Source organism: Echinops telfairi, unplaced genomic scaffold, assembly GCF_000313985.2.
Source record: "Echinops telfairi isolate 266 unplaced genomic scaffold, ASM31398v2 ScPeMD7_7;HRSCAF=31, whole genome shotgun sequence".
NCBI lineage: Eukaryota > Metazoa > Chordata > Mammalia > Afrosoricida > Tenrecidae > Echinops > Echinops telfairi.
The window spans coordinates 10,555,381-10,569,254 of record NW_022103904.1 but is presented as its reverse complement, the minus strand read 5'-3'; the positions used below and the strand labels follow the sequence as shown (position 1 = coordinate 10,569,254).

General features: G+C 41.8%; 1 protein-coding gene across 1 annotated transcript in view; it reads left to right on the top strand.

Annotated features, from left to right (window-relative positions):
- The window catches only part of LANCL2 (LanC like 2), a 65,670-nt gene extending 56,559 nt beyond the window's left edge, over positions 1–9,111 (top strand). The window contains exons 6-9 of the mRNA XM_045286380.1: positions 250–432; positions 3,780–3,956; positions 4,261–4,333; positions 6,550–9,111. Coding sequence (XP_045142315.1) covers positions 250–432; positions 3,780–3,956; positions 4,261–4,333; positions 6,550–6,665 — 549 coding nt within the window. The 3' untranslated portion in view covers positions 6,666–9,111. The remainder of the gene's footprint in view (positions 1–249; positions 433–3,779; positions 3,957–4,260; positions 4,334–6,549) is intronic.
- The last annotated feature ends 4,763 nt before the right edge of the window (positions 9,112–13,874 follow it).

Sequence of the window (13,874 nt, the reverse complement as noted above, 5' to 3'; positions counted from 1 at the left end):
GTTGATGGTCTTGACTCATCAAAGAAATGCTACATTGAATATAACACCAAGATATTTTAGAAAGGTTTCAAAAAGAGGTGAAACAAGCAAAGGCTCACTTTAGCCCTGATTAGCTGATAATTAAGTGAATCCTCTTTTTATGTCCTTCAGTATGTTGGTTCATTGAGACTTTTTAGCCACAATACAGTGATTTTTTTAAGTAAAAATAAATTGAAGTTATTTTGTATTTTGTCTATTTGTATATTATAGCCAGCAGCAAAAGTAGACCAAGAAACCTTGACTGAAATGGTGAAACCTAGTATTGATTATGTGCGTCACAAAAAATTCCGATCTGGGAATTACCCATCATCCTTAAGCAATGAGATGGACAGATTGGTCCACTGGTGCCATGGTGCCCCCGGGGTCATCCACATGCTCATGCAGGCATACAAGGTCAGTGTTTCTGCTCAACAAGCATCCACGTGCAGTCAGTTTGCAGCATGCAGGGTGTTTAGCTTGATTTTGGTAAGCGTATTTGAGGCTACAAACATTTTAGAATTACTGTTTTTACAAAATAAGTAGAACGTGTCTTTATTTTACTATTCATAACCTCTTTGCAAGGTCTGTGCATGTGTGTGCTTTAACAGAGATTATATTTGTGTGTTAGCAGGGTAATGATTTTCATTCTAATAAGTATTAATGTTGAATAAGGTGGTGGTAGTATTATAGCAAAAATGCTTTGTTGGTGTGACTTTAAGTCCTTTTCTTCGTTGAATGGCTTTTATTGCTGGATTATTACTCAGGAGTATTTCAGTTTGAGTTTAAAATTGTTACAACGTACTTCACAATAAGTTTGGCACTTGGAATTTTACGCAAAGGAGGCATTATAGACAAGGGCACATGATTAATAATATTAATTTCTTACATGGATTAAGATTTATTATTTAAATTAAAAGCACCCACTGGTTTTTTTGCAGTATTATTTTTCTTCTGGTGCATCGTTATTTACAATAGTTAATGATGTGCACTGTTGCTCCATTATAAGTAAAAGCATGCAACTGTAGCCACAACAGTTGTTCTGTTCAACATAGTGTTTCAGTCTCTAGTTTAGAGCAAGAGGTGGAATGAACAGAGCTGAATTCATTGTTGTACCAGAACAGAGCAAAAGAATTAGTACCTGAATCAATTTTCTTTTCCCTTGTGACTAAGCTATATTAAAGGTATTCAGGACAGTTAAGAGATTTAGGGTGATTTTTCCAAAAAAGCCTTGGCCTCCTACAACAGCAATACGACAAATATTAAAATAGTATGAAAGTTAGATGGACCTTCAAGAAAATAACTCAGAAAGTTATGGTATTTGGTGGAAGCAAAACGCCATGGAACATACGCTATGCAATGAAAAGGTCTCAATGATTTACCCTCTTAACAATAACCCAGCTTTTAAATGAAGACATAATTCTGTTCTGACCACTATGTTCCCCTGGTTAGTGCTTCAGAGCAATTGTAACGTCAGTTAAACAGAGACGAGTTCATACAGAATGGATATCTAACAGTAATGTTGGAGCGCACAATTGACCCTATAAATGGGGACCTTTGTAATGAAAATAGATGTGCCGCTTTGGTGCTCCTGCTGACTGAGAGCCTCTGTGTAAGCCATTAAGAGGGAATTGGGGCCCAGCCTCCACTGGAGACCCTTCATCCTGGACATTTCCATTCGTCCTGCTGCCAGGTGGCACAGTTGTTCCCATTCTGCTAGTGACTCTGAGGGAGTAAGCCCAGCAGTGTCCAGCTACTTACAGGGCCACTGATCACAAAGGCACTGCTGCTCTCTGCATGGTGTCTGCTAAGAATCTCATTTAAGCCTCTTCCCTGATCCCTGTCCCACTGATTCCAAAACAGTCTAAAACCCTAGTGCCCAACATGGTAAGTCACGTACTTAGTGCCAGATACATTTGAGAATCTTAGATATAGAGGACAGAATTAAGCTTTCGTCTGCAAGGGACTACTTCAATGAGCGGAGAGTCATCCCCTGATCACCTGACAGGAACCTGTTGCCATCAAGTCAATTCCAACTCCTGGCGACCCCACCTGTGTCCCAGTAGAACTGTAATCTATAGGATTTTCAACAACTCTTGTCTTTCGGACACAGATCGCAGATCTTCTCCTCTTCAGGCCTCTGGGTAGATTCTAACTCTCCACTTTTGGATTAGTAGCTGAGCTCAAATCATTTACAATACTCATGGAACAAAAGTACCAACCCCCTAATCACAAGTTCATTCCAACCCATGGAGAGCCCAGGTGTTTCAGAGTAGAACTGAGCCCCATGAGGTTTTCAATGGCTGTGATTTGGGGGGAAGTAGATTGTCAGGTCTTTCTTCTGAGGTACCTATCGGGTAGATTTGAACTGCCAGCCTTACAGTTAATAGCCAACAACATAACTGTACTCCCCAGGAAACCTTATCTCACAGGAAATCATGAGTACTGGCTGTAAATTCTGGTTGCTTCTAACCATCTTTTTTGAGGCTTAGGACATTAGCTATTTATGTGGGTTAAGTCACTGTCAATAAATGCTAACCTAGATCAAAGAAATTGCATTTAGAGAGGTACATGTGGTGCCCAAGAAAACCATCTAAGATATTTCAAAGTGAACTCAATGTAAGCTTTTACTTCAGACGGAATACGCGGAGCACCTCTACCTGTTGAGCCCACACATCTAATCTAAAACTTCCAGAACCTTTGTCAGGCCCCCTGGTGGCTAACTCTTGGCTATATGTCCAAAATGGCTTCATATAAATTATGTTCCAAAGACGTATTTGAAACATGGAATGTCTAATTGGGAAGGAGGATGTCCATAAATATACCACACTTTATCTGGTCTCTTGGTAATGGACATATCGATTGCATCTAGGTTCCCTACCATGAGTAAGCTGTTGTGACAAATCTTTTACCGGTTTTTATAGACGTGTGTTTTCATTTCTCTTGGAGGAAGGCGTGTCTAGGATTGAATTGCTGAATCATATAATAGGTATTATATTTAGCCTTTTGAAAAACTGTAGACCTTTTTGGGTTTTACATATCTACACTAATGTAAGAAAGTTCCAATTGCTCCAAATCCTTGCCAACACTTAGTTTTTTCATTTTAGTGATTATGGTTTTACTGTATATTTTCCTGACGATTCATGATGTTAAGCAGTTTGCCTGGCACCCCTTGTCTGTCTCTGTATAGATTCCTTTATAAAGTGTCAATTCAAATGGTTTCTGACATTACTTTTTTTTTCCTTTTTATTATTGAGTTATAAGAGCTTTCTTGATAGTCTGGTTACAAGTCTTTTCTCGGGTATATGTTTTGAAAATATTTTCCTGAGTCTATGGCCTGCCTAGTTGTATTCATTATGATGTTTCTGATGAACAGAAATTTAAAATTTTGAAACCATCTATTTTATCAGTGTTCTATCATAATTAATTTCTGTGTCTTCTCTGAGAAAGTTTTCACGTCCCCATTTTATGCAGGTACTCTCCTATTGTTTTCTTCTAGAAACCACATGGTTTAGGCTTTATATGTAGCTCTGTAATAAATCTTAAACTATGTTTCGTATGTTATGTGAGGTAGGGAATAAGGGTTGTTTGTTTCCTACCCATATGGACATCTGATTGTTCACACATCATTTGCTAAGGAGACTTTTATTTCTCTTATCGGATTGTTTGTTTGTTTTCATCTTCGGTGCCACTGCATGTTTCCTATGGAACTTTGTAGATGTTGGTAAACAGCTCTCTGGCACTGCTTGCTTTTCCCGGCCCAGGTGTTTAAGGAGGAGAAGTACTTGAAGGATGCCATGGAGTGCAGCGATGTGATCTGGCAGCGAGGGTTGCTGCGGAAGGGCTATGGGCTCTGCCATGGGTCAGCTGGAAATGGCTACTCCTTCCTGTCCCTGTACCATCTCACACAGGACAAGAAACACCTTTACCGAGCTTGCAAGGTAGGGCATCTCTTACTGAATAACGTCTGAGCAGCCCCAGCCCACAAGTAGAACTCCCTTTTCCTCCTTTTAGCCTGGTTCCCCCAACTTGTCCCTTTCTTCCTGGCCCAGCCATGCCCTTGCCCGCCCTCTGCCACAGTGCTGCTATAAAACGGGCAGGGCACGCATACCTACCTCGTCAGGTCATTGAGGAAGGGTAGGCGACTTCCAAAGAACCTAAGCTCTGGAGTGGCCTGTCCTCAGAATGTCTTTCTCGTTGACCACATGAAGTCCAACTCCGTCTCACAAGTGTCTCTCTCCTCAGTTTGCAGAGTGGTGTCTAGATTACGGAGCACACGGGTGCCGCATTCCTGACAGACCGTATTCTCTGTTTGAAGGTAAGAGGGGGGAATAAGACCATAAGTTCAAACACTCGGGTGAGAGAAATTGGCCCTTCAGTTCCTCTGTGAATTAGTATTATTAAACTTGATCATGTTTGAATAATATCTCCAAAACTAAAAAATAATTGTTGACACATTAATTTATTGCTGAAAATTATCTTTAATCTCTTTACCTTAATTTTTACTTCTATAATAATTTTCCATGTATGAAGGAATGTATGAATATATATGTAGACAAAACTTAAAATGCTATTTAGTTGTGGAAGAAATAAACTTACTCCTCTGCATTTTTCTTTCATATTGTGTACATAATATTTATCCATTCCCAGGAAGCCTGAATAATTATTTAAGTACATTTATTTAAACTATATAGAGAAGTATGAGTAATATTAGCAGTTAGAAAGAATTTGAAATTAGAAAAATGAAAAGAAAGAGGATTGAAGAAATCTTTGGAGAAAGAAACAATAGTGATAGGAAATGAGGAAAAGCAACAAAAATTAAAAAGTCTGAGGTACTAAAAGTAGAATATAATTCAGGAAACTGAAGTGGAAATCCTAAAAGAAAACTAAATTTAAAATCCTATAAGAAAACCCAAATATACAAGGATAAGTAAAACATAAAAGCTGCTATAAAATCCAGGGAAAGCTAGATGCTAATAACCTTCAGGAGGAGACTGGAGGAACAAACTGTGATCTCCCCTCACCAGTAAAGACCCAGCTACCAACCCCCACACACCACGAGTCTGCCTCAGAGACGTGTGCTAAGTGCGAAGAGGCAGCATGGCCAGACTCTACTTATACGTCAGGCAAGGAATCTTCCGTGGCAGAAAATCGGAGAGTGGTTGCTACCGAGGGTTGAGGAGATCGGAATTAATTGCGTAGGGACACGAAAAGGACTATCCTGGTCTGATAGAGCATTCTGTATCTGATAGGAGTTTAGGGATTTGGGAAAGAACACAAGATTTACGGACTTTATTATATGTAAATTCTAGTTCAAAAGAAAAGCTGTAAATAAAGGAAACCTCTGTAAGAAGGAACTATTCTAATTTAAAAGGGATTAGGAAGCCAGGAACCCTACTCTCCGTGGAGTAGAGGTTAAGCCCACAGCTTGAGTGCGACTAGGATCCAGGGTGGGCACTTCCCGGAAGTGAAATGTGTTCCTATGAAAATAGTGGTCTCTGCACCTCGAAGCCCAAAGCAAACTTACTGCCATCAAGCCAATCGCGTCTGCCTCATACCGACCATGTAGGACAGAGTAGAACTGTCCTCTAGGGTAGCCAACACTACAAATATGTTTTTAATAACAATTTTCTGTTGTAACATAGGTGGGATTTACATTACAGATTATCAACTGTGTATTCAACAGCTTAAACTACTGATCAACTCGGCCCGACCCTCCCCCCTCACCAGTAGTTTACCTGTCATCTAATCTTCGATTTCTCCTCTCTGTCTGTGGACTATCTTCCATGTCACCCACTTAGCACCCATCAACAGTTTAGCACATTGCTTCGTCTTCCTGCGTTCTCGTGTCCTCCTTCTCCCCTTGAAGACTGTACATCTTCAAAGGGGTAGATAGCTTCATCTTTTTCCTGTAGCATCGAACCACCAACCTTGCTGTTATCAGTCCAATGTTTAACACACCGTGCCACCAGCAATCCTTTGGCTATAAAAAAGATAGAATACACAACTTTTTGTTTGGCTACAAAGACTCTGAAGAAGGGAAATTTTATATTTTGAAATATTGACATCTACAACTTGTTCTGTTAGAGATTCTTTGAGAATCATCTTAAAGTTTCAAGATTCACAATTAAATTCCAAAAGCAATTGTTAAAATTTTTTTTGTAATTTTAAAGAGAGAGGGAGAAGAAAGGTGGTTTTATTGCCTGCTAAATGCTAGCCTAAGGATTTCTAATGTGGGAAATTTTATTTTTAAAATAAAGTCATTTTTGAAAGGCCTTAGCTCCTTTCTCTTCTTACAGCCTCTTCTTATACTCCCTGGTAGTACTAGAAGTAGTGCTGGAGGGTGAGCAGTTCAAGGTCACCAGGCCCTCCTCAGAAGAAAGATGAGACTGCTACCTCAGAAATGTACAGGCTGAGAAGCTGTGTGTAGGGTCGCTGTGAAATCCGAAGTGACTCTATGCAGTGGTTTTATAGCCTCTGGCACGGAGGGCATTCCAGGTACCTTTTAGTAAAAGGGTCCTTTTGACATTGCAGGCATGGCGGGGGCCATCCACTTCCTCTCCGATGTCCTGGGACCAGAGACATCGCAGTTTCCAGCTTTTGAACTTGGCTCTTCACAGACGGACAAAAAGGTGCAAAAAGACAACTAAAATACCCAGTTGGACCAAAATCTAACAGATTGCTGAGTGCCTGACACAGACCAACTACGAATCCTGAGAGAGGACAACAAAGCACCTTCACAGCCCCGTGTTCCAAAGACCTTGCAGTTAGAGCATGAGTGGAGAAGCCCTCTGTTGCCGTGGTGTAGCACCATCTGCCTCACTGGTGTAAAATATGAATTCTTCACAGCGTTTGCGTGCTTCTTGGTACTGTCTGTGGGGACACGTTGTTCGAACCAGAAAGCCCTTCTCTCCCTTTCCGTGAGTCCAGAGCCAGCCATGCATGAGTGTCCGGCAGTCGTTCTTGTGTCCATAGCCTATAAACAGGGAGCAGTCAGGCGATGGCCTCCTCTTGTCTACCAGAGAGATTGATTACAGAGAGGTAGCCTCGGGACCACACTTTTCAACATTTTCCATAGGCACCGCCCCAGAAATGGAGAAGAAACTGAACAGGGACGAGGACACTTGGCTGCTTTGAGGAAGTAAGCCCTTCCACAAGGGAACTGAGCACCCCCTGTCTTTCTAAGAACCCAGCGGGGATCCTTTGCAGGTCTGTGAGGGCTCCCCATTTGCAACAGACGTTCTAGGCACTTGGTGTAAATCTGAAGACTAGTTTGCAGTCTAAGGCAGTCCGTGTCCTTGCAAAGGGACTTGAGGAAGTCGAGTGAAACTTGGTAATGGCCTCCTCTATCCCGTAGCAAGGACTAAGCATTGACAGTTCTAGAACATTTTCTCAGGAATGTCTGATTAAAACATACTTCAGCTTAGTTATCAACAGTATTACCGAAACAAAGGGTATAATGTCAGATAATAACAGAAAGATCATAAACTAGATTAATCTCTCTGCAATTTATTTACCAAATTTTTGAAATAAGTTTATCAAACTATGAATTTGGGATAGGTAGTTGTTTTTTATCCCTGTTTGGATAAGAAAAATCTTACATTTTATGAACTGTACTAGTATAAAGCACCATTCTGCATTTGTACATATGGGAAGCAATATTCTAGTCAAGAAAATGATATTATTATTTCACATTTTATATTAAAACATAGGGACAATTATTTGTATTACCATATGCTCAGTAATTCTGTCATGAAAATTTCAATCTTTAGTAGGGTTTTTGTTACCATGGTACCACTTAAGTAGTCTAGGGCTTTTAAGAATTTCTCAAGTTGCAAACTCAGGCCTGGGTCATAAAAGGGAAAATGGGAATTTCTGATGCCTACAGGGTACTGACTAAACATTTTATCAGCCCCTGTTTCTACTCTTACCATAAAGGAGAAATGAGAATGTTGCTCTATGCCTTGTGTACCTCTTAGGGTATGTGAACATTGGTTTCTAAATGGTGCCTCTCTATAGTGTAGACATTCTTGTCTAAGCCATGGTTGGCCTCTTCAGGTAGACTGATGACTTTTAGGGTAATTGGTCCTTCTGTGTTTTAACTGGCCTCCTGGGTTTGATGATGGGCTTTCCACGGGGGTCACAGGAACCCCATTTTGGGGTCTGGGCTTTCAGGAATGAGCTAAGGGGAACTGTTTGCAGAAGACTTCCCACAATATCTAAAATCTCCTATCATCCTGAAAACACTGTCCTCCTCAAAAAGAGCTCAAAATAACAAATGACAGAGCTTATCACCCTCACCAACAGCAACCATTACGGCTTTACCGGAAGCTGTTGTCAGAGCTTTCCCGTTGCTCAGAGGGCTCCCATGGGAGAACACCTCCTCCCCAAGAGAACCTTCTAGTCAGAAGCTGTACCTCACAGAAGCCAGCTCTGGCCAAGCAGCTCCAGACCAGCAGGCAGTGTTCAGCTACCTTGGCTTCTGGCCAGGTGTCTTTCCTAACCTTGTTTGAAAAGCACTTACTAGGCTTCTGGACCAGTATTCTGAGTACTTGTCGGATAAGTGCGTCCCCAAAAGTTGTTCCAGAGAGCTGAGCGTCTCTTAAAGGAGACTTTATTTACAAAGTTTGTAAAGTGGTCCTTGGGTTACACCTTGCCCTCAGATGTTCAGTCCTTCACTTCCACATTGACCCACCTGTCTGTTCCCTGGGCTTTTGATGGACAGTACTTACAGCTCTTGGAGCACTTAAAGCTCATAACAGTACTTAAAACTCTCATTCAAGGCAGTGCTTAAAGTGAAAAGTCAGGCTGTTCTCCTCCGGAGGTTGGAGGGGAACAGCAAGGACAGAGGACAGAGAATTTACAGATTTCAGTGTATTCATAAGAACGTGCTTGAGTTCCGATTGTGAACAGCCCACCTTCCTTTCTCAGACGCCGCTCCTGTCTAACCACACCGTGTCCTCCAGAATAGGTCTAAGCACTAAAAAGATGAACATGCATAATAACAGTTTACAATTTGGAGGAAAAAAGATTGATGTCCACAAAGAAGTGTTTGGGGTTCTTTGATTTTGTTAGTAAAAGATCGTTTTGTGGTGATTCACTTGTGGGGTCTTCTTTTGTTCTCAGTCTCTGCATTTGAGCGATGCAGTCCCGTGAGTTGTAGTCACGCTTCTGAGGATTTCATTCTCCGCTTGAAAATGTGGCTGTTGTTGTATTAGGTAACATTAGAATTATACCTGAAGGTTTCTTCACACGTGGTTCTGATTATGTGTTTCTTATTATACCAGTGAAATGCTCTGATACCTGGATTATAATGTTTTGTTTTTTAAGTTACCGTTGAGTTATGTCAAACAAAATAGCAGAGTCTGATTGAAGTTACAAGTGAAGAGATTTTATTGAGAAGCAAGACAATTTTCTTTTCTTTTTTGAGATTGGAACAGAAGGAGTGAGTTTATTGATGGGGGGCAGTGTGGAACAGAAGTCCAAAGGGGGCTTACGCAAAAAACTCACTGCCACTAAGTCAGTTCCGTCGTGTCCCCATAGGGCAAAGTAAGCCTGCCCTGCTGTGTCCTGAGACTATAACTTTTTTCTAAAAATTATTTTATTGGGAGCTCTTACAAATATCATAGCATTCCATAATTCAAATAGATCATGCATAGTTGTTTAGAAACGGGTTGTAGTAGCAATGGTACATTTTTTTACTTCTTGGAACTCTTTGATATCAGCTCCCTTTAATCCCCTCCCTCCCCCACTCTTCCCCCTAGGAACCCTTATTACTATTGTTGTATATTGTTATTGCTCTTTTATTATTATTGTTATTATTTAATCATATCTTATCACATACATTATATACATTCACCTACAATTCTGTTATTTGCTCCCCTCGAAAGGGGTTATACAGTCACCATTGCTATCAGCTTCCTCCCCCCACTCTCCTACCTTCTGTATCCTCAGGGAATCCTTATGAGCATATGTAGGTCTAACAATATTAATGAGGTAAGATATAAACCTTAACAGCAGGGGGAGGAAATATTAAAGACCCAGAGGATAAGTATGTGCCTCATCAGTACCACACCACACCCTGGATTCCTCATCCCCTCAACAAGGCCCTTCTGTGAGCGATTGTCCAATTGTTTTACAGGTGGGTTTGGGGTCTCTACTTTGTCCATACTCTGTCACATCAATTTGATTGCTTGTTTTTGAACTTCTGATACCTAGTCCCATCAGCACCTCATGATCACACAGGCTAGTGTGCTTTTTCCATGTGGCTCTGTTGCTTCCCTGCTAGATGACTACTTGTTTTAACTACAAGCCTTTAAGACCCCAAATGCTATGTCTTTTGATAGCTGGACACCATCAGCTCTCTTCACCACATTTGCTTATGCACCCATTTTGCTTCAGTGCTCATGTCGGAAGGTGAGTATCATACTGAAGCAAGGCAATTTTTGAGTTGGGAATCATGAAGTCCAGGGGATTCTGAACGAAGTGATCTGAGGAGAAGACCATCCCAGGAGTTTTTATAAGAAAATGCAAAGTTTTAATAAAAATTGAGCGATTTATTGACAGTTAGATAATGGTTATAAAATTTGGTGCACCTGGTCTCAAAACAAAGCACCCTCCTTGGTTGACTGCAGGGAGGACATGCTTAGTTCCAGGGTTTATCTTGAGTAAGCATCTCTTCTGAGAATTGTTTTGAGCCACAGTTTCCTGAACAAGATGTCTCCTTAAACAAGCAGAACTCTTAAGGAAACATAATCACATTCTTCTAGAAAATTATTTACTAAGAAATTTTATCCGCGGAATCACAAAAATGACAGTTTGCATGTCTTTGTACAGAAGTTGCTTTTAATTAAAATTGGAGTTTTTAGACTCACATCTTAGCTCAGCCACACATCATGGTGGGAACCCTAGGTTAATGTGGAATGCCCTTGGTGAGATTCTGACTCACGGTGATATGTGTGTGTCAGAGTAGAGCTAGGGTCCACAGAATGTTCAAGGCAGTGACCTTTTGGAAGCAGATCACCAGGCTTTTATTCTGAGGTACCTAATGCCTTGGATCTACCTGCCACCTTTTTAGTGTGTAGTCAAGGACTTAACCATCATGCCACTCAGAGACTCCAATTATATTACAAAAGGCTGGCACCTTGAGCTAGAATTACGTGCCAGGTTGTGAACATTGACCATCTCCTGTAGTCTTCCGAAAGCCTGCACATACCACAGTGTGTAGAGGCTAGGGGCAGACAGTTCTGTACAGCGTTCTGTACAGCGTTCATACTTCTAGGTTGCACACAATGATCCCTGCACGCACAACAGAGTACATGGGGAGCTGAAACCTAGACGAGGATCAGTGACTGGGTCTTGAGCCCTGGACTCGGAGATGGGCAGGAGTGCACGCACAGCATGTTTCCTCTGTTCCCGTTCACACTACTGCCCACTGCCGTCTTGGTTGGAAGTCACAACCACCATTCAAGGCACTTTTACGCCATTTTGAACTCTGAGGCGATTCCACATCTAGTGTTTTGTTGGTTAAATTTACTAAAGCCATGATCCAAATGTAAAGTTCAGGGGCCCTATAACACTTACAACCACTTAATTGTAGGCCCCTCACTGCCTCTTCTAGGCCTTTCCTCCAAAGGGCCTCCCAGCCTGGCAAGAAGCTGGGCATGTAGAAATGGAGCCATGGGTGGTCTTCAGAAGGCTCTGATGCCATCAGATTTTTGTGCACAAAAATATGGTTATTGATCTAGAGACAGGGCATCTCACTTCATCAGCGTGTCAAGTGGTCTATGATCCAGAAAGGTAAAATATTAAGTTTGGGAGTAGCAAGTAATGGAAACTGAACATCCAGGTGGGGAACAAGGCATACTGAGGAAGGTGCTCATGGCAAGAAGGCCTGGCGCAGGAGACACCGGACTCGGGATGTCCTCTCCCAGCCAAGAAGAGCTATTCCTGCAGGTCTCAATGTTTCCACATCAGCACTTCTCAAGATCTAGACTGTTCTCGGTTGCCATCCCAGAGGCCCGTGGCTGCGCCTTGGTACACAGCTGCTAGAGAGGGAGGACACGAGAAGAGTAGGCATCCCGACTACACAACCGTGCAGCTACCTGTGTGATCTGCCAGTGACCCCCTCCACCTCAGAATGAGAGCAGAGGTTCTTCTAAGGTCCAGGCTGAAGAAGACTTTGGTTCCTGAAGTTAGCTCACCAGAGGAAAGTGGTGACTTAAGGTGACTGGGGATATCACAAAACCTAGCCGTCGTCATCTTTGCAAATATCCTTGCCCCATATCCCTCTCCCACGTGGACGTGGAAGGCCTGACTCATTCATTCAACAAATGAATGAGCATCCATTGAATACCTGGCATTGTACAAAGTGTTGAGAGTGAAATGGTCTAAAAAAAAAAACCAAAACACCTCATGGAGTCCCCCTCCTGCAGCTCAGTTGTACACTGGGTGCAGCGGCATAAGTAAGTAGTCTCGGCCCAGACTCCCAGCGGCAGTCCCTCCCCTGGCAGAGTCCCAGGGGCAGCAAACCTCCTGGTAGGCAGGAGGAGGCTGCAAGATAAGTGTTGTCAGGTCATAGTCATATATCCTTCAGGTATGATCATGAAGCATTGCTAGTGGATGTTTAAACAGCTTTAACCTGGTACCAAACCGTATTTAACCTGGTGTCAAAAATGAAGACTGCTTGAGATCAGGACCTCATTTCCTTGAAACAGATTGCTAAACAAAACCCCTTCAAGTTTTCTGGGAAATTTTAGACCAGGCTGGCTCCAAGCTTCCTTCAAACAATTCTCTTTATTACATCCTTTTAAACAGTTTCCTATTGGAGGACACAATGAGAGGACAAACACTTCATACTGGACAACTGGGAATCAGCTGTAATATCCCTAATAAGGGAGAGGCTGTGCATATTCTACCCAAGAAGGAAAATCCTGCTATCCTGGACCCTCCTGAGCTGCCCCCTGCCCCAGCTCCTCCAGTTCCCTGGAGCAGGAGGAGGGGCCCTGTCATCCCAAGAGTTCTGCTTCCTCTCTGCCACTGAGGTCCATTTTTTGAGATTTTGTATGCCTGAAAGATATCTTTATTTTACTCTGGAATTTACTTCATTGTTTGGCTATTTATAGAATTCTGGGTTGAAAATGGCTTCTTACTGACAGTAGAAGGTATTATTACTCTGCTGTTCAACTTCTGTCTTGTTGTCTTTGAGAAATCGATAGCCACTGTGATTCATGTTTCTTTGAACGCTTTGTATGTGGTGACTCTGACAGTTGTAGGATAGTGTTTCCTCCCCTCTTGTGATGCTGGACCTAACCTGGATTCCCAGTGGGACCTTTGGAAACATGTGTCTTTTCACTCTAGTAAATTTTCTTCAGTGATTTCTTTTAATGATTTCCTTCCATCTCTTTAAGGGACATCTATTATTTGGATATTAACTCTCAGTATGGTGCCCACTTTTCTTTTTTTTTACCCCTTTGCTTTTTGTTTCATTTTGCTTTGCTTTCTAAGAGATTTCAACTTTACTTTCAAATCCTATTGTTTCATTTGTTTTTCTTTTTTTCAATTTTCTAAGGCACGTGGCAGAGTTTATCTTTTTAAAAATCTGTTCTTACTTCTTGGTTGTAATATCTTATTTATCGATGAATGTTAAGTTCCTATTCTGGAATTTGAGATTGAGTTGGACCTAGGGCTACGCTGGGGGTGGGGGTGGGGGGATAGCTGATTCCTAGAGAAGAGAAACCTTTAGCTCTTTGATTTCCTGCCTTATTAAAACAGGCCATTTCTACATCCTCTTTTCTCGCCACTTAGGATCCATCAGTGAACAAGGTCTGGTAGAAAGTGATAAGCAATGGAGACAAGGC